The following is a 23,470-nucleotide window of genomic DNA, read 5'->3' as shown; positions in this document are numbered from 1 at the left end:
GTTAGCAGCTCCTCCCAATGCCATGCTCATGACTTCACATTGGCTGTTTGTAGTTGGCCATGTTGGGAGTCAACACCCTGTGGAAGCAAGCAAGAGGCAAACATCAGATCTCCGTCCCTGGCTCACTCACCCCGAGAACTGGTTGTTAAACATTTGCCAGCACATCACTAGGTCTGTGTCCACTGGGATGGGGGTGGAGAGCAGCAGCTGGGTGAGCCAGACAGTCTATTGGAATGTTAGAAGAAATTACTAAATGTCAGTTCCTATTTTATTTAGTCCTTGTAAATTTTCTAATGTGGTGTAAGTCTCATAATGTCCTAATTAATGCCCATATTTCAAGACGTGTGCTGGCATCAAAAATGCTCTCCAGGCTGCTATGCTCCCTGCTGGGTAATGCATTCCCCAGCAGAGTACAAGATGGACAGGGTCTTCTCTTTCTGTTCTCAAGACCGCCTTCCTCTTTCCATCACCTGCCTCCACCTGCCCCAGGGCCTTGGCTGGTGATAGGAAAATTGACCAGCTGTGAAAGGAACCCCTGGTTGGGATGCTCCTATAGGAGCTCCTGTTGCGAGTAAATGTCCTGAGATTGCCCTTTTACAGACCTAGAGAATTCTTTGAGGTGAACAGTTGGAATGTTGGGTGTTATGGGTTGAATTGTGCCCCCTCAAAAAGATACATTGAAGATACAACCCTGATATCTGTGAATGTGACTTTATCTGGAAACAGGGTTTTTGCAGATATCATCAAGTTCAGATGAAGTCATTAGGGTGTGCCTGTGGATAAAATGGAAGTTCCTGCAGCCAGGATTCTCACCTGGCCCTGGTTGGCTAGCTCACTACACATGTGTGGGCAATGTGTTATTACTGACTCTATACAAAGAGATCCGCCCAGTGCTCTGGGTGACACGGTGGCACAGCTGCAAAGCAGAGCAGAGGCTGGAGTGGTGGCAGCACAGAGAACAGAGGCCCAGAGGATGGCTATGTGGGCAAAGAGGCCAGGAGGATGACTGTACGGGCGGAGACCGGCTTGCTGCATGCAGACTCACTCTGAGTGAACAGGATTTTAGTGATTGACCTGCCAATGTGGGAATAAAGTTGGGTATAAACCTTTCACTGCAAGAATGTTCTACTGTCATTTCTTTGGTCACACTGAATCCATAGTGAAGTCGACCGGGGCTGAAATACATTCGCAAGACAGTGTCCTAATCCAATATGACTGGTGTCCTTGTAAGAAGAGAGAAATTTGGACACTGGCACACACAGAGAAAAGTGCCATGAAAACACAGATGATGGAGTGGTTAATTTGTAAACCACAGAACGCCGAGGATTGCCGACACCACCAGAAGCTAGAAGAAGCGTGGAGCCGATCCTCCCTCAGGCCTGCAGAGGGAACCGTGGCCCTGTCATCATCTTGGTTTGACACTTCTGGCCTCCAGAACATAATCAATTTCTGTTGTTTTAAGCAGCCCTGAGAAACTAATACATTGGGTTCTCAGGTATAATACATAAGGGCTAAACTTTTTCACTTAACACACAGGCCCATGATTACAATGAGAGCTAGGAAAACAAAATTCAAAATACCTGAGTTTGTTTTACACAAATTTTCCAAAATGCTCGATAGGGGAAATCATACTTGCTGTAGTAACAAAGAGGGGACCAACATTATCAGTTATAAAATAAATTAAACAAGGGGACGCAATGTACAGCACAGGGAATATAGTGAGTAATATTGTAACAACTGTATGGTGACCAGCACTAGCTAAATTTATCCTGGTGATGACTACATAATGTATATGAATGCAGAATGACTATGTTGTGTACCCAAAAGTAATATAATATTATATGTCAAGTATATTTCAATAAAAATAGATAAATAAATTTTCAAATTATGTATAAGTAAATAGCAACTGTTCCTTCCTTCCCTGTTTCTCTCCCTTCCTTTCTTTCTTCCATCTTTTTTCCTTCCTTCCTTCCTTCATTCAAAACTTATTGAGTGCCTACAAGTGACAGATGCCATGGTAGATTCTTGGGACTCATCAGAGAGCAAAGTGCTCATGAAACTTACATCCCAGTGGAAGACACAAACATTAAACATAAAAAATAAGCAAATTATATAGCATGTTATAAGGACAAAAAAGTAGGTAGGGCCAGGAAAAAGGGTGTTGGCACTGCAGCTCACAGCATTAAGCAGGGTAGCCTACCTGTGTGATCACTATAACTATGTCCAGAGATTTCCAACAGTAAATTCAACAGCACACAGAGGACTTGTGCTTCTGCAAGGTGCTGGCACATTCGTGATCTCAGAGGGGTGTCACCGAAGCCCACGGGGCCAGCTCCACAGTGACTTGCTACATGTCACCAGACTGGAAGGAAGTGCAGCAGGATGGAGCCCAGGCTGGGCATTTGTCTGGCCCTCATGGTCGGCCTCCTCTAGGCTGTGGTCAGCAAGCCGCATCTCTTTCCTCTGGTCCATAAGGGAGGCAGAGCCCTCACTGCTGTGGGGCAGCCCTGGCTCAGACACTAGACTCCATAGTTGTGTCTTGGTTGCGAAAGATGCTCTGGGATGTTCTGAGGGCATGGCCTCAATGTCACCTGAACACATTTTCAAACACTAAAAATACTAAATAAATGCTTTTGACCACTGGGCTGGTGTGGGTCAACATCACCTCAGATCAGAAACAGAAGCAGCTGACCCTGTCAGAGCTCTTCCCTGGGGCCTTGTCCCCCTTGACCCCGAGACTGGGGTCTGTCATATTCCTAGTTACAACTGAGGAGGCTCAAGGAGGCATTGGTTTGCCCTCCTTCTGGCATCCACACACCTTTCCCCTGAGATCAGCTGGGCAGTTTGAGTCTGAGGACCCTCCCTGGCCTTGTGGGAAATGGAAGGGAGTATCTTGGAGAAAGCTACTCAAGGTGTAACTGACCAGGAGCAGACCCGAGGTCCAAGCCAGGGCCACCACATGCTCTCCTTGGAATCTGGCTTTCCCTAAGTGAACAAAAGCATGACTGGCCCTTATCTCCCTGAGTGGTGGGCCAGAGGTGTCCTGGCTCCTGTCATTTCTCACCTGTCGAAAATGTCTGACTCTGAGTCTTCAGCATGTCCTTCACGGGCGGGCGAGGCAGAACAATGGCCCCCAGATATGTCTACATCCCAATCCCTGGAACCTGTGAATGTGTTAACCTCATATCAAAAGGGATGTGGTTAAATCAAGCATCCTGAGATGGGGATTATCCTGGATTATCTGGGTGGACCCAGTGTGATCACAGGGTCCTTGTAAGTGAAAAAGGAAGAGCAGGAGGGTCAGAGTGAAGCCATGTGAGAAAGACACCGGGCATTGCGGCTGTGAACACAAAGGAAGGGGCATGCGCCAAGGCATGTGGGTGACCTTCAGGGGCTGGAAAAGCAGGGACTGGATTCTCCTCTGAGCCTCCAGGAGGAATGCTGCCCTGCCCACACCCTGATCTATGCCCAGAAGGCCCATTTCAGACTGGCCCCCAGGAAGGGAAAATAATTAATTGCATTGTTTTAACCTGCTGAGTTTATGATAACCCCCACCCCCGCCCCATTACAGCAGTAACAGGAAAGAACACGCCCAGTATCCTTATAACAAGCGCCTGTTTTAGTGCACGTTTTGCTTAAGTAAGCCTGAATCAATCATTGTTGCTTGTAACTGAAGAGCCGAAACTAGTAGGCAAACAAATGCCCAAGACTCCCTCCCCCGTCCCACGCCCCTCTCTGCTCTGGGTCCTGAGCTTCTGTTCAGCCAGCCCGACCATACGAGGTTCGGCGCCCAGCCTTGCTGCAGGAACTTGCTCTTGTTGACAGACTTCCAGATGCCAACTGTCGCTCACCTGGTCTCCCGTCTGTCACTTGACCCAGATTCCTTGTCTCTGTGCCTCTTCCACATTTTGGGTCACCCTGCCTGGTGTCAGGGATCCACCCCAAGCTTTTCCATTATCACTTGGCTGGATGGTGACTGGCTGTCTCTTTTCTTCTGGTCACACTGGGTCCTAGGCACGCACTAAACCACTTCCATGCACTTCTGCCCCAGCCCCTGTCAAAGCCCAGTAGGGGGGACAAATTCTAGAGGAAACATCGGCCCCCTGCTCCTCCTTCAGGCTCAGCCTGACCACCTAGGAGCCAGCGCCAGTCCAGAGAAAGCAGCACACAGGCAGAAGCAGAACTTTATTCCATCTGCGAGCTCTCTAATTAACCCTACTTCTGTGACCCAAAGACATACTAATGAGAAATGAGAAGCGGCAAATGCGTAGGCACCACGCTCTGATGGCTGAGTTAGACAAGAAAGCCCAGGGAGGCACTCGAGGCAGTTTCCACTTGCTGACCTCCCTTGGGGCTCGTTTCAGCTTGTGAATGGAAATCCAGTGTGCTTCCTATTCCTATTCGTCACTCCAACAGGTTCACCAAAATTGCGGGAGGTACAGACATGCCATCCAGGGTGGGCGGCTGGCTCCTGGGTGCTCCGGGGGGCCCCCGGCATCCCTGCAAAAGATGAAGGACAGGCACACTGCTTCCCTCTGGCCAGCCAGGGTGGTAGGTTTCTTCCTTCACATGTAAAAGAGACACAAGTGGCTAGCGCAATCTCTGAAAGGGACAGCACCCAGCACATATGCTCAGGGGCCAGGACGCTTCCACCCAGTGCAGCCAGAAAGAAGGTGGCTCACGTGACATTGGCCAAGACAAGGATCTGCAGAGACCTAGAGGTGTGAGGACCTTGGCCTTCCCCACTGGGGTGCTGAGGGGGAAGGAAACCGGCAGGAACCTCACCTCCAGCTGCAGGGATGGCTGGCTTTGTCATTTGTCCTTGGCACACCGGACAAATCTCCCCTTGAGAGACTTACAGGCTGCGCTTAAGTCACAGGCCGATACAAAGAAGGTCTCTGGAACCAGACAGTCAGAAAAAGTGGATTGGTTCTCAGGGCAGGGAGGCCCTCCTGTCTGATGGGGTTCAGGCATGACATGGAACCTGCCTTTCCCTCACCTGTGGCTCTGTGGTCGAAGTTCTCCGTCACCTGCTCCACGCCTCCTCTTCCTCTACAGCTGGCCCTTGCTTCTTCCAGCCCTCCCAGAAAGACACCCCTCAGCTGTGGTCATCATTACAGACTCTCCATCCAGTTCCTAATGGACACCTGGGGCTTCTCCCTGCTGCTGCCCACGGCCTGCTGGAGACAGAGGCACCCCACAGCCTGAGCTGAGCCCGTACAGGAAGGCCTTATGCTGGCTGCAGAGAGGCAGGACATGCAACCCAGACTGAGAGGCACCTGGGAGTATGTGGCTTTTATCAGGAAGAGCTTTGAGGGTCCCAGCATCCTGAACCAACCCATGGTGGCCCAGCTATGAATGCTGAATTCCTCTGGGCCTTCAGCCTTCACTTTCAGTCCTAGATCAGCATAACCAGATATCAACCCTTCAGATAGAAAATGGAAAACTCAGTCCTTTCTAGCCCACCCTAGGGTCCCAGCCCAGCCTCCACCTGCCTGTGGGCCTGGACATCAAAGCCCACCAAGTATCTCTACCACCCCAGACTTTCCACAATTTAGCACGTACCTATGTACATGGGCTACCAACTTTGACAGAGGACTAAAATCCAAGCTCTGTCCCTTACTGCTTTAGCACCTAGGAAAAGCTACTAAATCTCTCCAAACCTCTGTGCCCTCATCTGTGAATGGGGGAAATAATAGCACCTACCTGGAGGATTGTAGGGAGGAATAAAATGTTTTCTCCAAAGAGTGACACTTAGCCAGATGTCTGAGCTACACAAAGGTCTTAGCATGTGTTAGTCATCATCCTTGGTGACCCTCGTTCCTGCACCCGCCCACCAGGGCATCATGCCCTCTACGGCATCATGCCCTCCACAGTGCCTGGGGTGGGACAGCTCCTTGCACTGGCTGGGCCAGTGGAGGGACAGCTGAGGGTGGGGAGTGAGAGATGGAGACAGGAAGCACCCAGGAACCCAGTGTCCTGCAAGACCCGGCTGGCCCTGCAGGGGTTCCTTTGAAAAGCCTCAGGGCCCATGCCTAGCCCAGGGGGAGCTTCTTTCAATGGGCAGGACCAGTCACAGCAGGGGCCAGGGTCCTTCCCAGGGCCTGGCTCCTAAGAACACATTCCTGCCATTCTCGCCTGGAGTGGGTCCTCCTCGGGGAGCCTTCCTAAGGGGGCTCACCCCTCAGGGAACAGCCTGGGCACTTGATGAAGGGCAGGAACCAGCATGTGAACCAGTCTCTGGCAGAGGTGAGAGGCTACAGAATGCAGGCAGGACAGCACAGTGGCCACGGACCAGGGGCTGCTCCAGCATCACCCTCTGTGACAGGCAATTATGTGCAGAGATGAGACCTAAGGCCTCCTCCCCCCAGGCCGTGAACACAGGCCTCTGGCTCCTCTCAGCCTGCCACGCCCTCCGATCCTTGCTGCCCGACAAGAGTGGGTAGGACTCCCATGAGCCTGGCTTCCTGCCCCCTCCTCCACGCAGCCCTCCTCAGCCCCTCTGCGGGACGGCTCCCCTCTGGGCCTCCACGACTCTGCACACAGCCCTGCAGGCCTGGCATGGTGACCCTGCCATCTCCCCACACCACTGGCAGCCCCTGAGTGCAGCTGCCCTGTCTCACTTGCCCAAGAGCCTCCTCAGTCCCTGCCTGGGGCCTCAGACATCATGGGCATTTCTGCCCCTTGAGGATTTCCCAGGTCTGCCCTTCCTTTGCTTCCATCTCCCTCCTAGCACCCTGCCTAGGTCCCTAGGATCTCCTACTCAGGCTTTGACAGTTCCCCAAGACTGTTCTTTCCATCATCCTGACCTCAAATCCACCCCTCACACCTCAAGGTGTAACAGAGGCATGAGTAGCTTTAAGGAGCTGCTGGTTTTCCTCTCCGGAAAAGAGCCCCCAAACACACACCAGGGTGGCAGTGAGGTGCAGCCTCTCTCGTAGAGGTGCCAGCCGGCCACCTGTGTACCCCAAGCCTCATCTGCGCCCAAGGCCATTTCACCAAGGAGGACAGTGACCTGCAGTGGATCTGGGATGTGGTTGAGGCCTCCTGACTCTGCCCCGTGCAGAGGGTGGTGCCGGGAACCTTGTGCCTGCCTTGGGCAGCCGATGTCAGGGTGTTAGAACACCAGCATCTGTCATTCCCTATCTGTGTCACCTGGGGCAGGCAGCCCCCTTGCCTTCTCAGTTTCTGCACATGAGATGTGGTGACATTCACTTCTGGGGGTACTGTGGGGCACTCATGGGAGTCTGAAAGAAAGAGTCAAGCTCAGTGATGGTGGCCCTGGCCCTTACGGAGGCAGGTTTCCTGCTGGACAAGGTTCTGGTCTGTGAGGAGGTCAGGGCTTCCAGCCTCCTGGCAGTGGTCAGAAGTGCCCAGAAGCTTCCCAGGCTCAACACCTCCTCCTGTGCCACTCATCAGTTATGTTTTACCTGCACTTTGCTGCAAAGGCAGAGACTCCCCCAGGGCTCAGCCTCCATATGAGCCTCCTGAGATTTGCTTCCTCATGGGAAAAGCCTCCACCCACCTCACACCCATGGATATCCCAAGGCTGACACCCCACTCCTCTAGGGGAATCCAGTGGCACAATCCCCCATCCTACAATCACCCTCTGTCCACCCAGGGACCTTACACGGGTGGGCAGAACTCATGGAGGTGAGGCTTGGGCTGGGCTCCTGGGGGCTTCTGGCCAGGTCTGAAATTGGAGACAGTGAGCTTAGCACGTGCAATTTGGATTCTAGGGATTTAGAAGCATCAGAGGCCACTTTCATGCCTTACATCCCTTTTGTGTGTTTTGAGGACCACTAAAGCAGAGACAGTAAGGACACTGAAAGTAGCTGGCATGGTCGAGAATGGTGGGAAACAGAGATGAAGCAGAGCTGGCCTGGTTTCTGGATGCAGAACTTCTAGAGCCTTTACTTACAGAAACATATGCATGGCATTCATTCGGGGGTACAGTATACATTGCCCACATTACTTTGAAAATAATCTGCCTGATAAAACATTACATTTGGGAAATGACCAAATGAAATCCCTGGTCATAATCCCAATGCTGGCACACAAGAGTACGTAGCATCTATGGAGAGAGGCCAAAAAGGTGCGCTCTGAAGGTTCTACCCAGCCTGGCTTTCCCACCATGTGGCCATCTGAGACAACTCTGCCCTCAGCACTCAGAGCCTCATTGTCCCCATCTGTCCCTCCAGCTCTGACAATCTATGCTTCAAGAAGCAGGAGGACTTCACCTTGGTGGGGAGGATCAAGGGGTGTGAGTGCTGCCCTAGGCCCAACAGAAGAAAAGTTTCCAGGATTGTGCCCGTCCCCCTCCCATGTTGCCACCATCAACAGAGGCAGAATCAGGACAGGGCCTCAGTGCCCGCATTTGGAGCTCCTGGGGCTGGGAAATTACAGTATCTGGTACCTGTGCCCTCCCATGACCACTCACTCCCCACTGCCTCGGGGACAGAAGGACCATGGTGGCCACCATGCAGCGCATGTTCAGGGAGCAGGGCTGGTTCCAAACCTCCCTCTTGTCACTGTTGGCTGACGCGCTTATGTCAGACCAATGTCCTCATTTTTACTTTGGGAACTCTGATTGCCATGTGTGAGATGAAAGCTCAGAGTTTTGGCTCAGTCATGTTACAGGCCTCTCCCTTCACATTCCATGCATTAGACAGTCAGTTGGGTGAAAAGCCTCCTCATATTGTCTGCCTTGAGCCAACACCCAAGTGTCCTCCTCCAGGAGCCCCTCAGAAGCCCTGAGGCAGGGTCACTTTCCCAAGCAGACTCAGGGAACCCCTTCTGCAGCAGAGCTTTCTCCTCTGCCTGGGCCCTGCCGGGGAAGAGATGCATTTGGAGGATTCAGAACCAGCCCGTTGGTGAGTCAGAAAAAGCCCTGAACCTTTGGGTCAAAGTGATCTGTGCATCTACCACCTAATGCCCCTGGGCCCTTGCAGCAAAGCTTCATTTTCCCATCAAAAATTTCTTTTGACTCATTGGCCTACAGGGAAGTTCCCAAAGCTTGCGTACCATGTCAGGTCAAAGGGGAGGAACTGGGCTGTGCACAGCACCTCACAGGAGCCTGCTTTAGGAGCTGCTTTTTGGCCCTGGTATGGATATTTCCAAGAACCTTACCTTCTGAGCAGCACCGGAGTTCATCTCTTTCCCAGTCTTCAGATCCATTTTCTGTGGGGGGTGGATTGGAGGAGAGAGATTTCTGCACCCTCCCCGGGTCTTCACATCACATCTCACTTTTCCCCTGAACTTCAGGACAGCACAGTAAGGGAAGGGGGCAAGAGGTGTGCTTCCATTTTTACAGATGAAAACCAGAAGGCGGATGACTTCTGGAGGGTTACACCACTTTGAAGGTGGCCAAGATAACATTTAGAAATTCAGGAAATCCATAGAGGACATGCTTGGGGAAAAGTAAGGCAGGGGGCCGGATGCCACTGGGCCTCTTGAGCCAGGAGTGAGGACCACTTACCTGAACCAGGACCCCCAAGTCTGCGGCTCTGTCTCGGGCTCCTGAAGCTCTGTCTTCTGCCCTTAGGATCTCTGATCTGAAGATGTCACGTCTGGTCCCTATTTTAGATATCAGCTTGAGAGAATATATGCAAATGCAGCAGCAGCATTCCTTTGTCCAATAATAAAGAGCATCTTAGATTGTCAGTCCCACTCCTTGCCTGTCCTTTTGCACACCAAGAATATAAATACACTCCTGTGGGTGGTGTCATTGCCAAGGACTGTGCCACATCCATTTAACACATTTCAAGGTGCTCAAGATAGACTGTGTGGTGGCTGCCAGTCCAGTCCAACAGTGGAGATGTGGGAAAGAAGCATGAGTGAAAGGAAAGGGGGTCGTAGGGTGTAGGCCGGGCAGAGTGCCCGGGAGGTGCAGGCAAGTTCACACTGGTTCTCTGCTCCAGGCAGATGACCCAGAGAAAAATGCCCTCTTCCCCTTTCTCCTTCAGGGGCACTCCAGGATATATGACTGACACCTCCCTCTGCCTCATCTCTATCCCCTCTTCTTCATCTGTAATAAGCACAGCATGCCCAAGGGACTTGTCCTGGTCAAGCCCAGCAAGGACATGATTTTCTCTACAACCCACTGGCATTTGCTTGCATTTTCTTGCATTTTGCATTGCATTTGCACTTGCCAGTTAATAAGCATGGCTGTGCTTCGAGTGCCAGAAACAACTACCAGTTCAGACAATCCCCATGGTAGACAAGACCATGGCTGCCACCGCCTGTGCCGCAACAGTTTAGGAACAGCAGCCACAACCACAGTTGTCAGCTGCAGTGCTCTTGCCAACCACCCCTGGGCTAAGCCCCTTGCTCTTTCTCTCCCCTAACCCTTTGATGGTCCCTTAGGGGGCACTGTCCTCCCAGCATCCAGACAAAGGTGCCATTTGGAGAAGAAGCAGCTTCCCTGAGAGCAACCCCGCATTCAGGCACCCCAAGAGGCCTTGTTGAAAACGATGTCGTGGCTCCATTTCTACAACGTGAACAAAGGCTAGAGTCCCTTCTAGTCTTTTCCACACATACATCTACATAACAATCTAATACAGGAATGCCTTTGACAAACTATTTTTTAACATGCATTTTTTTCTTAACAATGCATCCTGCATTTTCTATTCAATCCTATCTCAAATATCATTTCATCAATATTTTCTACATTATTTTTAATTGCTGCAAGGTATTTTCTTATCTGTCTAAAGATCTGAAAATGTTATTCCCTTGGTGGTATTGAACATAAATTCTTGTCTTTATTGCTTTCCACATGAAACTTCAAAATATTTGACAATCCTGACTGGTGCTGATACAAGCAAAGGTGGTATTTGTTTACTTATTTGTTCATTTGCTTGTGGGAGGTTGAAGAAGAGGACAAGGACAGCTATTTTGTGTGATATATATGGATGTACCATTATTTAACTAATCCCTAGTTCAAAACATTTGGGTTTTCATTTTACACTATTACATACAGTGCAGTGCTGTGCTAAATATACTTGGACTTAAACCTTTGCGTGTATCAGATTACTTCTCTAGGAAAAGTTTCTAGAGGCATAACTACTGGGTCAAAGGATATACATATTTTATATTATACTGCTTAAAATTTTGCATCTTACAGTTATTTTTAAGGAAGCTAATTAGCTAGATAATGTTTTTCACTTACCAAACATTCATTTCAAAGGCAGCTACCATTCAGACTCCATGACGGGTTGTATTTTCCTGTGTCTGTGTGTTTGGTGCACTTATGTTTTCTGCATGTCTGTTGGGATGTATATATATATATATACATGCTTTGTATGTGTGCATTTCATGTGCATTGTGTTTTCCTGGCATGTGTATGGTTTGTCTATGTTTTCTGTGTTGTTTTTGTGGATGTATATTATTTGTTGTGTGTGTGTCTTGTGACTCTGTTCTGTGTATGTGTATACACTGTCCAAATCTGGGGTATACATGTTTTGTGTATGTGTTGTATATGCTGTGGGATGTACGTTTTTGTGTAGCTGTGTGTGGAATTGTGTGTGTGCATTGGGGAGCCCTTCCTTCCTCTGTGCTTGCACACTACCCCGCAGGGCTCTGCATGACCAGCTGCCCTGTGTGTTCACCTGTTAACACAATGCAGCAGGACCCTACTGCTGCCTCACAGCAGTCCCCACCAGGGTGCAGGGACACCATGGGAGGTTGGATTGGATCAGAGACAGCCCCGCCACACAACTGCCAAGCGCCGGCATCCAGCCTGTCTCACTGCCGTGGTGTGTGTAGCTGGGAAGCAGTTGAGTCCGGGAGGAAGCCACCTGTAAAGGTCTCAAGTGGCTGCATGGCAGAGACCGCCACCACTTGACAAGGGCAAACAGGCTCACACACTGCCAGGAATCCTCGTGGTCCTCCTTTCCCCTGTAGGCCCCAGGCCCAGCAGCTTCCACAGCGCAGGGGCCTTGCAGAAAGGCAGGTGCTGTCGGCAGTGGAGAAACTGAAAGGCTTCGAGTCCACGCAGTTCAGTGATTCTGTATCCACACGTATCGCCTGTGAACTCAGGGCCGCTGGGGGTAGCGGGGCAGACTCTCAGGGAAGCCAGGGCTGAGAGCCATGGATCTCTTCTGACCCCACATCACTGTGGAGCCATTTAGGGCCCCATGCAAGCCAGTCACTCATCTGGTGAACACCAAGGGCCGGTGATGCTCAGGGCCCCAGGCCAGGACTGAGGAGGCCCCTGGGCAAGGGAGACAGCAGTGCAGGGAGACTGCAGGGACAGCACGCCAGGGCTGCAGGGCTGCACACAGAGTCGTGGAGGCCCAGAGGGGAGCTGTCCCGTAGAGGGGCTGAGGGGGGCTGCATGGAGGAGGCGGCAGGAATCCAGGCTCATGGGAGTCCTACCCACTCTTGTTGGGGCAGCAGGGATCAGAAGGCAGGGCAAGCTGAGAGGAGCCAGAGGCCTGTGTTCACGACCTGGGTGGAGGAGGCCTTAGGTCTCATCTCTGCATGTAATTGCCTGTCACAGAGGGTGATGCTGGAGCAGCCCCTGTTGTCCTGCTTGTGTTCTATAGCCTCCCACCTCTGCCAGAGACTGGCCCACATGCTAGCTCCTGCCCTCCATCAAGCGCCCGGGCTCCTCCTGAGGGGCAGGCCCCCAGCCCAAGCAGTCCCCTTAGGAAGGGTCACTGAGGAGCACCCACTCCAGGCGGGAATGGCAGGAATGTGTTCTTAGGAGCCAGGCCCCCGGAAGGCCCCTGGCCTCTGCTGTGGCCAGTCCTGCCTGTTGAGAGAGGTTGCTCTGGGGCCAGGCAGAGGCCCTGCAGCTTTTCAAAGGAACCCCTGCAGGGCTGTTACTGGGCACTGGATCCCTGAGGGCTTCCTGTCTCTGTCTCTCACTTCCCACCCTTCACTGTTCCTCCACTGGCCCAGCCAGTGCAAGGAGCTGTTCCACCCTAGGCACTGTGGAGGGCGTGATGTCCCCCTGGGAGGGTACAGGAACAAGGGTAACGAAGAATAATAACAACAATAATAATAAACAATTTGTGGATATTTTCTCAATGGGCCAGGCACGTGCCCTTGCTAAATAAATACTGTTCACTGAATCACCTTTAACTTTGCAGAGCAACCCTATTACAATCAACACTAATAAGCAGGCCTTATTATGATCCTCATTCTATGGAGGAGAAAACAGGTTTGGAAGAATTTAGAAAGTTGTTCCAGGTCCCATAATTAAGATGTGAGAGAGCTCAGATTTGAACCCAAGTCTGCCTAATTCCAGAGCCCAGTGTGTGAGGAGACAGGTCTCTTGCCTCTCATTAAAGCCGAAGATTGGTGGAAACAGTGAGAGGTCCAGAGCTTGTCAGAGCCCATTTGAGCTGGATCGGGACACTGGATATGGGGCTGGAAAGGCACAGTCTTCCATGTTCAAGGCAAAAAGCTACTCTCTGGTCAAAGGGAGCCAGGTTCAAGTGAAAGCGAAAGACCCAGTGAAATTCAATATTCAGGTCACGTACCTGATGCTCCTCATCCTGGTGGGATCTTCCAAAGCCTTTCTGCTAAGAACCTGGAGAAGCTCAGATGACTTCCCACCGTGCCCTGTTCTCTGGCAAGGGTGTCCCTCTTCCTCCAGGCCAGGTGAAGCACCCCTGAATGGGGTTTTCCATCCCCTTCCTCTCCTGGAAGGCCAGTGAGCACCCTCCCTGGGCTTCTGGAGCCGGCTAGTGGAGGGCAGCATGAACGAAACCGCAGGAACCATGAGAAAGTACATGAGGGTCTGTAAAGATCTCTGTTCCTGAGAGGGATCTTTCTAGAAGGGCTGCACCTTAACATGACCAGACAACTGGTCTTCAGAAGGAGAATACTGAGTGGACAATTCAGATGGGGGTGAGGGGTGGGGGACCTTGACCACAGAGCCAAGGGGAGAGGCGCTGTGTGCCGCACTCAACACCCCAGCGGATATGGGGGAATTTCCCCCCACTCTGCGGACCGGCCTTTTTTACTGAGCATTGTTTTCCAGAAACCTGTATTTTATCCTCACACTTGGGCTCAGTTTGTGAGCAGGAAGGAGGTCTGGTTCTCTTGGCGGTATCTAAAGAGAAGCCATCTCCACTGTGACAAGCACGGAAGGACAAGCTTTTTGCTCACTAATGTTGAACAAGAGTCGTTCAGGAAATATGCTTTTTCAGTGTTGCGGCCTAAGGTTTGTTACCCATCCTCAACCCAGCCTGGAAGGGTATTTCCCCAGGAATCTGATGAAACTTTTCAGCCTTAATACAAATGGAGGAGGAAACTATCCTTTTCCTTCCCCCACAGTCCTTCTTTAGCACAGAAGACAGAAAGACCTTCCGCTTGCCTCTGGGACTGTGGGGCCCGGCGGCCTGAACTGCAAGCATCTTCTCCTCCCACCACTCTGCTCCTGGGCGCCCTCTAGATCAACCCCAGATCCTGCTTTTTGGAGGCCTCCACACAAGTGTGGGCCAGTAATTCTGGGAAGGACTGTGCTACACAGGTCAAAACACTCTCCTGGGCAGCTAATCCCAAGGCTTAGCCCTAGGGGAGTTAGTAATGGGCAACTGACCCGGCTGTTGATGCCCAAATGAGACATGTACTCTGATTCCACAGCACAGTGTCTGAGGGAGCATGGGAATACATCATCTCTGCAAGCATTTGGTAGGGGAAGATGGCAGTGGGTCCCACACAGGTAGCAATATGTCCCAGTGGGTAGGAGGAGCATAACAATAAGGAATCTGGGTTAGATGGTATCCACATACCCAGCTGAGCATCCAGCCAGCATGAAAGAGGCCCATCAGCAAGTGGCAGGTGCCACATCCTTGGCATGAGGTCCAGAAGATGAGCAGCTTTTAAGGAGCCACAGAGTTGGGTAGTGAGTGGGACAGAATCCAGAACAAGACACAGAGTAAGAAAGTAGAGGAAATTATGTAATTTAATGTTTCCTGTGAGAATCTTTTGGAAGTAGTAAAGAGATGGTTGCAATCCCCATCGTTAGTGTTGCTAGTCATTAACATCTCTTGACTGCCAGTCTTCTCGTTTCAACCTTACATTTTTCCACCAATGTTTGCATACAAACGTTTGACATGTATTCTGCAGTTGTTATGTACAGTATTCTATGCCTGCCCATGAGGTCAGATATACTAATCCTATTGAGCAGATCATCTCTACCCTCACTGATATTTTTTGTCATCTTGTTGTATCAATAAGATCTTCTACAATGCCATAGATTTATTGTATTTATCATTTTGATCTCAATTTTGGCATTATATATTTTGAAGTCATGTTATTAGGTGCATATAAATTTAGAATGTTTATATCTTTCTGGTGAGTTGAAGACTTTATCTCTAAGGAGAGATCCTGTTTATCTCTCAGAATGCTTATTTCCTTAAAGCTAGATACAGAAGTCAGATACAGAAGCCTCCTTCTGACTAGTATTTGCATGATATATCTTTTCCCATCCTTTTTCTTTCAATCTTCTCCACCTTTATGTTTTAGATTTGCCTCTTGCAAATAGCATATAATTAGGTTCTGTTTGCTTTGCTTCATCAACTTTGTCATCTAAACCATTTACATCAACTCTGAAACATCAAAGATTATGAAACACACCAATATTCTATGTACCAGTAAGAAAAATAAATACTCCAAATCAAATCATGACACAACACCTCAACGATACCTCCATAAAGGGCACAAATCAATCACACCAGCTTCTCTGCACTTTAAAATTTCTTTCAACAGTTCCAAGGGACTCGACAAGCTCCCATTTTATGTTGCACCACCTCAGAAACAAAGTGTAACATACACATTTGGATGGTTTCTTCTTCAGGTCTCTGTCAACTCTCAGTATTTGCCAAAAAAAAAAAAATGGAATTGCTTCACAAATATTACTTTTTGCCCAACTATTCTATTTCCATGCCAAGTGAGAAGGTATCTTTTTGAAGACATTTTAAGCAGTGAGTAAGCTCAGTACATGTAATAATGATGATATACTCATCCAAGGACCAAAAAAAAGAAACAGCTCTGACAAGTTAGCACAGCCCGACTGACTGTACGATGTCACAGCTGTGGCCCCCCAATTTCAGGAATGTAAAACTATGAATAAACGTGTGTCTTAAAATCAATGAAGTAGAGTGTTTGGATCGGAAAATCTGCTGTTGTTCTGGTGCTTTATGTTCATTGCTCCCATTTCTTCTCCCCCTTCTTGCTTTCCTTTGGTTTGAATTTTTTTTTTTACTCCACTTCTCTCTCCCTTCTAGTTTGAAATGTACTTATTTTCTCTTTAAAGTGCTTATTCTTAAAGTACTCCTTGTGTCTCTAAGTTATAAGAGACTACTGCTAATGAAGAACTTCATTCTCCTCCCAGACAACTCAAGGACGACAGAATGCCGCCATTTACCTCAGCTCCCCACAACATGCATGCTTCTGTTCTCATACATTTCAATTGCATATGCTCTCAAAACTCCAGACACTGTTGTTGCTTTATTATTATTATTTCATAGCATGAGCACTTGCTTACATTTGCCCACACGTTTAGGGCTTTCTTTTCCCTGAAATTCTTCTTATATCTTGACTTTCCATCTGGGACAATTTTCCTTCTACCTGAAGTACTTATTTTTGAACTGCACTGTCCAATAGGGCAGCCATATGTGGCTCTTCAAACTTAAGTGAATTGAATAACGTTTCAATTTCAGCCTCATTAGTCTCATTTCAAATGCTCAGTAGCCACAAGTGGCCGACGGCTTCTCCCCATCGAAGAGGCAGAACATTTTCTTCATCACTGGAAGTTCTATTGGGTAGCATTTATCTAAAGATTCCTTTCCTGCAGATCTGATGGAAGTGCCTTTCCTCTGCTTGGGTTTGGCTGACAGTGTCTTTATTCCACCTTCATTCCTGAATTGCCAAGTTCATCATTACCAGATGGCAAGCTGCAGTCTGTGCTCAGTCTGTATCTGCAGGTCTCAGTGCATTACCTGCCATTCAGCTCTAGGAACCGTACATCTCTGTCAAGAGGCAATCTCAGAAGCTTGACTAGTATTTAGGTTTTTTATGAACAGTCTTATCAATGGGATCAAGGTTAAGTAAAATGCCAATATTGCAGCTGGGAATAAATAAGGAACTGACTAGGTTTTTGTGGATGAGACCGGGAAGCCTATCATCACGTTACATTATTTGTCAGAAAATGCATCTTCGTTCCAAACTGACTCATAGATGAGCTTTTGGAAGCTTCGGGGAGCCCATATCCTCTAAGAGGTTCCCACGCACACAGCCAGGAGTTAAATATCTAATTATATAACTCAGGAGAAAAGTAGAATATACATGCAACTTTTTAAAAGCAAGCATTAAAAGTGTGCACTCAAAAGTTTTACTGTTCAAGTGAATATGATTAAAAACTATATGTCTTTTTATACATTTGGGGTTTGGGATCATGTGACTGTTTCATTTCAATTATTTCCATTTATGTTCTCTGACTTTATTGGAATGCAGACTGCAACAAAAGAATCTAAGTGTACTAAAAATGTATGAAAAAAATTCACTGAAAAGAGTTGGGGAGAAAGGTGGTGGCCGGAGAGTCACTTTAGAAATGAGTGGATTCTGTAAGACTGAAGGCAAACGAGTGGGCACTGAACCCCAGGTGGTGAAGTCATTTCCACGGAGTATGAGTCAACAACACTGAAGCCACTGCCCATCTGTACTGCAACTGAACTATTAAACAAACGGATGGTGGGTGGAAGGAGGCAGGCTTCTCCCTGTGACAGCAAGTTTATAGACAAGCATGGGGGAAAGGCTAAAGCAATCCACAGGATAGTGGATTGTAAGTGGAGACATCAGTGCAAACTCAGGCTTAGCTTAATACAGATACAGATGTCCACACACAGAAATATTTATAGATACATGTATATACCTGGGTTGCTATGCATTTCCTTGATCAGTCAGCTGAGAGAGCCTGGAAGCAGTGACACCCCAGTACCACAAGTGGCCAGGTCTGAGCTTTAAATGCCATTCTCTAATAAAAAGAATCAAAACTCCTCGGAAAAATCTCTGAGATTCAAAGGCTGGGTCAAGAAATGCACAAGATGAGCCTAGAGCATCTTACAATGCCAGAAAGTAGGGAGAGGGAAGGTGAAAATGGTGTATGCTAAAGGAACACAGTTGTCAACTGAAAGAGATCCAGACGTCAGTCAAGTTTCCACCCAAACAAATCTGTGAAGGAAAGGTGCCCAGCACTCAAGGGCTTACCATGGGGGTGCTAGTATATATATATATATATATATACTACATATGGGGGTGGTAGTCCAGAGTCTGAGAGGGCTTCTCTGAGCCAGTGACTCTTGAACTGAGATCTTAAGAGGACATTGGGAAGGAGGAGCTCTTGGGGGTCATATTTCTATTATTAATATTAAAATAAGCAACAGCAGGGTAAGGGCAGAGCCACAAGGGTTCAAGCTCATGCCACTCGCCGCAGAATGCCAGTAAGTTGAGAGACAAGGTGTTGGGGCCAGGAAGGTGACTTTATTCAGAAAGCCTGCAGACTGAGAAGATGGTGGGCTTATGTCCTAAAGAATCATCTTAACTCAGGGTCAGTCTCAAGCTTCTTTTGTGCTAGGGAAAGGGAAGCAGACTGGGGAGGAGGCTGGGGAGTGACTGAAAGCTGCAGACATCTGGGCCCCGGCGGGTTCGAGGAGAGCAGAGAGACCCCACATTCTTGGTCAGTTGATGTTCACCAACCTGGGTCTGGTTGTAGTGTTCCTAAAACTCTTAACAAGACCATCATTATTTTCACACATAATTGGTAAGGAGCCATCTGCAGAAATATTACACTGTAAGCAAAATTCCTTTTAATGATCAACAGGCCTATGTGCAGGGCTGTAGGGCTGAACAGAACCCTTTTGCTTTTTCCCTTTTGGCCCAAAGGTTAAGGCAGCACAGGAGACAAATACAGTGTGGAGGCAGAGATGCCAGCCTTCTCTATCTGTCACACAGGCCCCTGGGGAACAGCTACATCTCTGCATCCACCTGGTTACCTGGCAGGTGCCTCACCGACACCTCATCTGGGTGCCTCTTGTCTTCAGGCTCTCCTTCCACATGAGGGGGAAGGAACACGTCCCCAGAGGCACAGAGAGCTCATGGCACCCGTCCTCCTCCCCCACTCCATCCTCTGGTATCCATAAAGTCACTTTCCTGACACCAAATGAAAGAAATGGCTCATGAAGTTCTCTATGAAAGATAAAGAGCATGCCCAGGCCTTCTACCCTCAGAACTCCTTCCCTGAAAGTTTGAGAAGTCAAGCTAACTCCTGGAGCCTAAGAGAGCCCAGAGCATCACCCAGCACCATCTGCTTCCCTGTACAATGGCCATGTCCATCCCTACCTCCAAACTATTCTTATCTGAAAAGAACAGCAAAAAATACAAAATTTCTTATTCTTTCCCTCATCTGCCCAGTGTGTTCAGCCTAAGATCCACCAAGGTAAGAACTATGAGGTGGGGGAGTCATGTGCTCTTGTCAGTATTTCACAATGTCAGGAAAAGTTACATATTTAGCCATGTTAAGGTCTTCCAAGTTAACCAAGAAACTGGGTCTCTCTGCTTTTAGGTGGAATTACCTCAGCTTTGTGCTGCGATCTGATGACCTTGTACTGAGCAAAAGTCATGATTAGCCATTACATGGTTTTAATACATGGTTTAAAACATAAACTAATTCTCAGTGGTGCAGTTTATTTATAAAATCTGTCAAAATCCACTGTGGAGTTGGAGGAGAAAAAGCATTAAAGAGGCTCACAATAGTACTAATATAGCAGAGAGAACTGGTTTTTCCACCCTGGCTCCATCTGTTCCAACATTTTCTGGATCAAAATCCTTCCTTATAGAGTAGGATCATGTTGGTTTTCCTGGGAAGTTGTAAGAATCAGGGGTACAGTACACAGCACAGAACCCAAGCCATGGTGGATATGTCGTAAGTGGAGTTCTCATAAGGATGATATGATGATGGTGATGAAAATAACAGTGATGATGGTGAAGGTAACAGTGATGATGATGCTGGTGATGATGGTGATGGTGATGGTGATGGTGACAGTAATGGTGGTGGTGGTGGTGATGGTGGTGGTGGTAGTGATGGTGCTGTTGATGGTGATGATGGTGATGGTGGTGGTGGTGGTAGTGATGGTGCTGTTGATGGTGATGGTGATGATGGCGGTGATGGTGGTGATGGTGATGTTGATGGTGGTGGTGGTGATGGTAATGGTGATGGCAGTGATGGTGGTGATGGTGGTGGTGTGATGGTGGTGTGATGGTGGTTATGGTGGTGTGATGGTGGTTATGGTGGTGTGATGGTGGTGGTGGTGGTGGTGATGGTGATGGTGATGGTGGTGGTGGTGACAGTGGTGGTGGTGACGGAGACCCCTGGGAATATTAGTGCCAGAGACAAGTTCATTTGGCCCACACAGTGTTATTTTCAAATACTAGGTGGTTCCCAACACTAAAAGCCAAGAGATCTCACATAAAAATCTGAATTTCTGGCTTTTACTTCCACACTGACCAGGTACTTGCTATATTTGTCATTTATATATCCTTGAAGCTAACACTACAGCCATTGTTTAGAAAGTTCATGGATCCTGAAGGCCTCTCTTTTTGTTTAAACTATATTAGTAAGGTTAGACTCACTCCATTTATCCAAAAGTCAGGCTTACTATAGCCTCTACTATGAGAAGTTCCTCTGGGATGTCATGGACGTAAAGTCTGTGGAACTTCCTCTGGATAAAGGCATCCCACTTGGCTATTTACACACTTTTTTTACATCACACTTCTATTTTACACACAATTCTAAAGGTTTTTTCAAAGCAGATTCTCCAGTCCAAGGAGGAAACTAATTAGTAGAAGAAAAAAATTCCAAGTTGTGAGCATAAAGAGGAATTCCTTCCCTCAACTCCACCACCCCCAAAAGAAAAGTGAAGTCGAAGGAATTTTTAAATCAAGATTAATGGTGGAAATAGGAAGAAACTATCTTCCCAATGTTAAAGCTTACTATACAGCTACAATAATCAAGACAATGTGGTATTGGCAGACTAACAGACACACAGGTAGGTGGAACAGAATAGAGAAACCAGAAATAGACCCACACAAATATGCCCAATTATTTTTGACAAAAGAACAAAAGCAGTTCAACGAAGAGGAAAGATACTCTTTTTGAGACAAATGCTGGACAAGTAGACATCCAAAAAATTAACCTCAACCCAAACCTCAAACCATACACAAAAATTCACTCACAATGGACCATGGACCTACATGTAAAACACAAAACCATGAAACTTCTAGAAAAAACTAGGCAAAGTCTTTGGTACCTAGGACTACGTAAAGGGTTTTTAGACTTGACACCAAAAGCATGATCCATAAAAGGATAAATTGTTAATTTAGACCTCATCAAAATTAAAACACTTGCTCTGCAGAGGCCCTGTGAAAATGATGAAAACAAATTACAGACTGGGAGAAAATATTTGCAAATCATGTGTCTGAAGAACTTCTATCTAGAATACATAAAGAACACTTGAACCTCAACATTTACAAACCAAACCATGCAATTTGAAAATGGGCAAAAGATGAGGACAGACATTTTGCCAAAGATGATATGCAGATGACAAGCACATGAAATGATGTTCAACATCATGAGCCATTAAGAAAATGTAAATTAAACTACACTTAGATCTCACCCCATCCTTTCAGAATGGCTAGAATGAAAAAATAGTGATAACACCAGTGCCAGTGAAGATGTGAGAAAACAGATCACTCATACATTGTGGTGAAAATATAAACTAACATAGCCATTCAGGAAAATTGTTTGGCAGTTCCTTGTAAAACTAAAAATGAACCTACCATATGGCCCAGCAATTACACTCGGGCATATATCCCAGAGAAGTGAGGATTTAAGTTCACACAAAAACCTATACAGAGCATTTTGTGGTCGCTTTATTCATAATGTCCCCAAACTGGAAACTATCTAAATGTCCTTCAAGGGATGAATGATTAAGCAAACAGTGGTGCATCCATACTGTGGAATACTACGCAGCAAAAAAAAGGGAAGAACTATTTATACACCCAACAACTTGGATGAACCCCAAGGAAACTACACTGATCTCAAGATGCCTATTTCATGATTCCATTTATATAACATTCACTAAGTAACATAATTACAGAGATTAAAAACAGATTAGTGGTTGCCAGGGATTAGGGATGTGGGGATAAAGAGGTAGAAAAAAGGAGTTATGTGCCCATGGGGCAGTTAAATACCTTGGTCATGGTGATAACATGAAGCTAAGCATATAATAACAAAATTGCATAAAGCTACACACACACACACACATGAGTGCATGTGTAACTGGTGAAATCTGAATCAGCTATGTAGATTGTACTAATGTCAGCTTCCTGGCTTTGATACTGTACTATAAAATGCAAGACATTAACATCAGGAGAAGCAGGCTGAAGGGTGCTCAGGGCGACCCTGCAAGTTCCTTTCCACCTTCTTGCCAATGGGTAATTATTTCAAAATTAGAAGTTTCTTTAATTTTAGAAGGGTCCTTTCACTGTTTGAATTCACATTTCTGTATAATGATCATGATGGAGTGAGAGTGGTCCCTGCCCTCCATAATTCACATTTCCTGCTGACATGCTGTATAACCTTGGCCCAGTCACTCTTCTCTGGCCCTCAATTTCCCATCTTCAAAATGAAGATTGAATGATTGTTTAAAAACTCTTGCAATTCTTGAAATGAACTAGGGATGATGCCACATAATACTAATGTGGGTTTTTACCCAGTTGACAGTACAAGACAGAAGGCAAATACCAGGGTATGACAAGCAAGGAGATGATAAGCAGAAAACCGTTAAACATGGGCCCTGCAGCCCAACTGGTGAGGCCAGCTCGGGGGATATAAGAATATAGGGGCATCCAGGGAAAGTGTGAGAGGTGCTAAGGAGAGAGGAAGGAGGAAGCTGTGTGAGCAGTGCCAGTCCCCTCTGCTCCAGCCACACCTACACGTGGGAGGGAAAGACTCTCAGCCTCCAGACGCACACCACTCCACCCACCCCGCCCCACCAGGCAGCCCATGTGGTCGTGGTCTACTGGCCCTCAGATGGTGCCCAGGTGCCAGCTTACTGAGGACCTCCCATCCAGCCCCATGGCTCCCAGAATCATCTCTTAGCCATGACTTCTTTGCTCAAAGCTTTAACCCTATCCTCTCCCATGGAATCAAGACTTGTGTACCTATAGCCAACCTGACATTGCCACTGGCCTCTTAAACTGCAAATGGCCAAAACCAAACTCTTAACTCCCTGTCACCCAGACCTGCTCCTTCCCCAAGCTTCCCTCAGGAACCCGCATCCCTGACCTGCCAGCCCTCCACAGTCTCTTAACAAGGCCTGGTGACTCTACATCCAAGATGCAGTCCAAGTCTGTCCCTTCCCTCCTTCTCAAAGGCGCCCCTCAGGGACCATCCCAG

General features: G+C 47.9%; 1 protein-coding gene across 2 annotated transcripts in view; it reads right to left on the bottom strand.

The window, feature by feature from the left end:
- Positions 1-3,758: 3,758 nt before the first annotated feature.
- LOC118971264 (uncharacterized) overlaps positions 3,759-23,470 on the bottom strand; it is a 41,815-nt gene continuing 22,103 nt past the window's right edge. Inside the window, exons 2-6 of one of the 2 annotated variants that reach the window (XR_012131540.1) lie at positions 9,479-9,576; positions 9,130-9,180; positions 5,000-5,180; positions 4,786-4,898; positions 3,759-4,500 (exon numbers count right to left, since the gene is read on the bottom strand). Coding sequence is in view for 1 of the 2 variants with exons in the window: in XM_073236930.1 (XP_073093031.1) it covers positions 4,405-4,500; positions 9,130-9,180; positions 9,479-9,576 (245 nt within the window). In the remaining variant the exon portion in view is untranslated. The remainder of the gene's footprint in view (positions 4,501-4,785; positions 4,899-4,999; positions 5,181-9,129; positions 9,181-9,478; positions 9,577-23,470) is intronic. The other variant, XM_073236930.1, reaches the window with a different exon arrangement.

This window comes from Manis javanica, chromosome 1 (assembly GCF_040802235.1).
Source record: "Manis javanica isolate MJ-LG chromosome 1, MJ_LKY, whole genome shotgun sequence".
Taxonomy (NCBI): domain Eukaryota; kingdom Metazoa; phylum Chordata; class Mammalia; order Pholidota; family Manidae; genus Manis; species Manis javanica.
The sequence above is the reverse complement of the archived record's forward strand: the minus strand, read 5'-3'. Positions and strand labels throughout refer to the sequence as shown.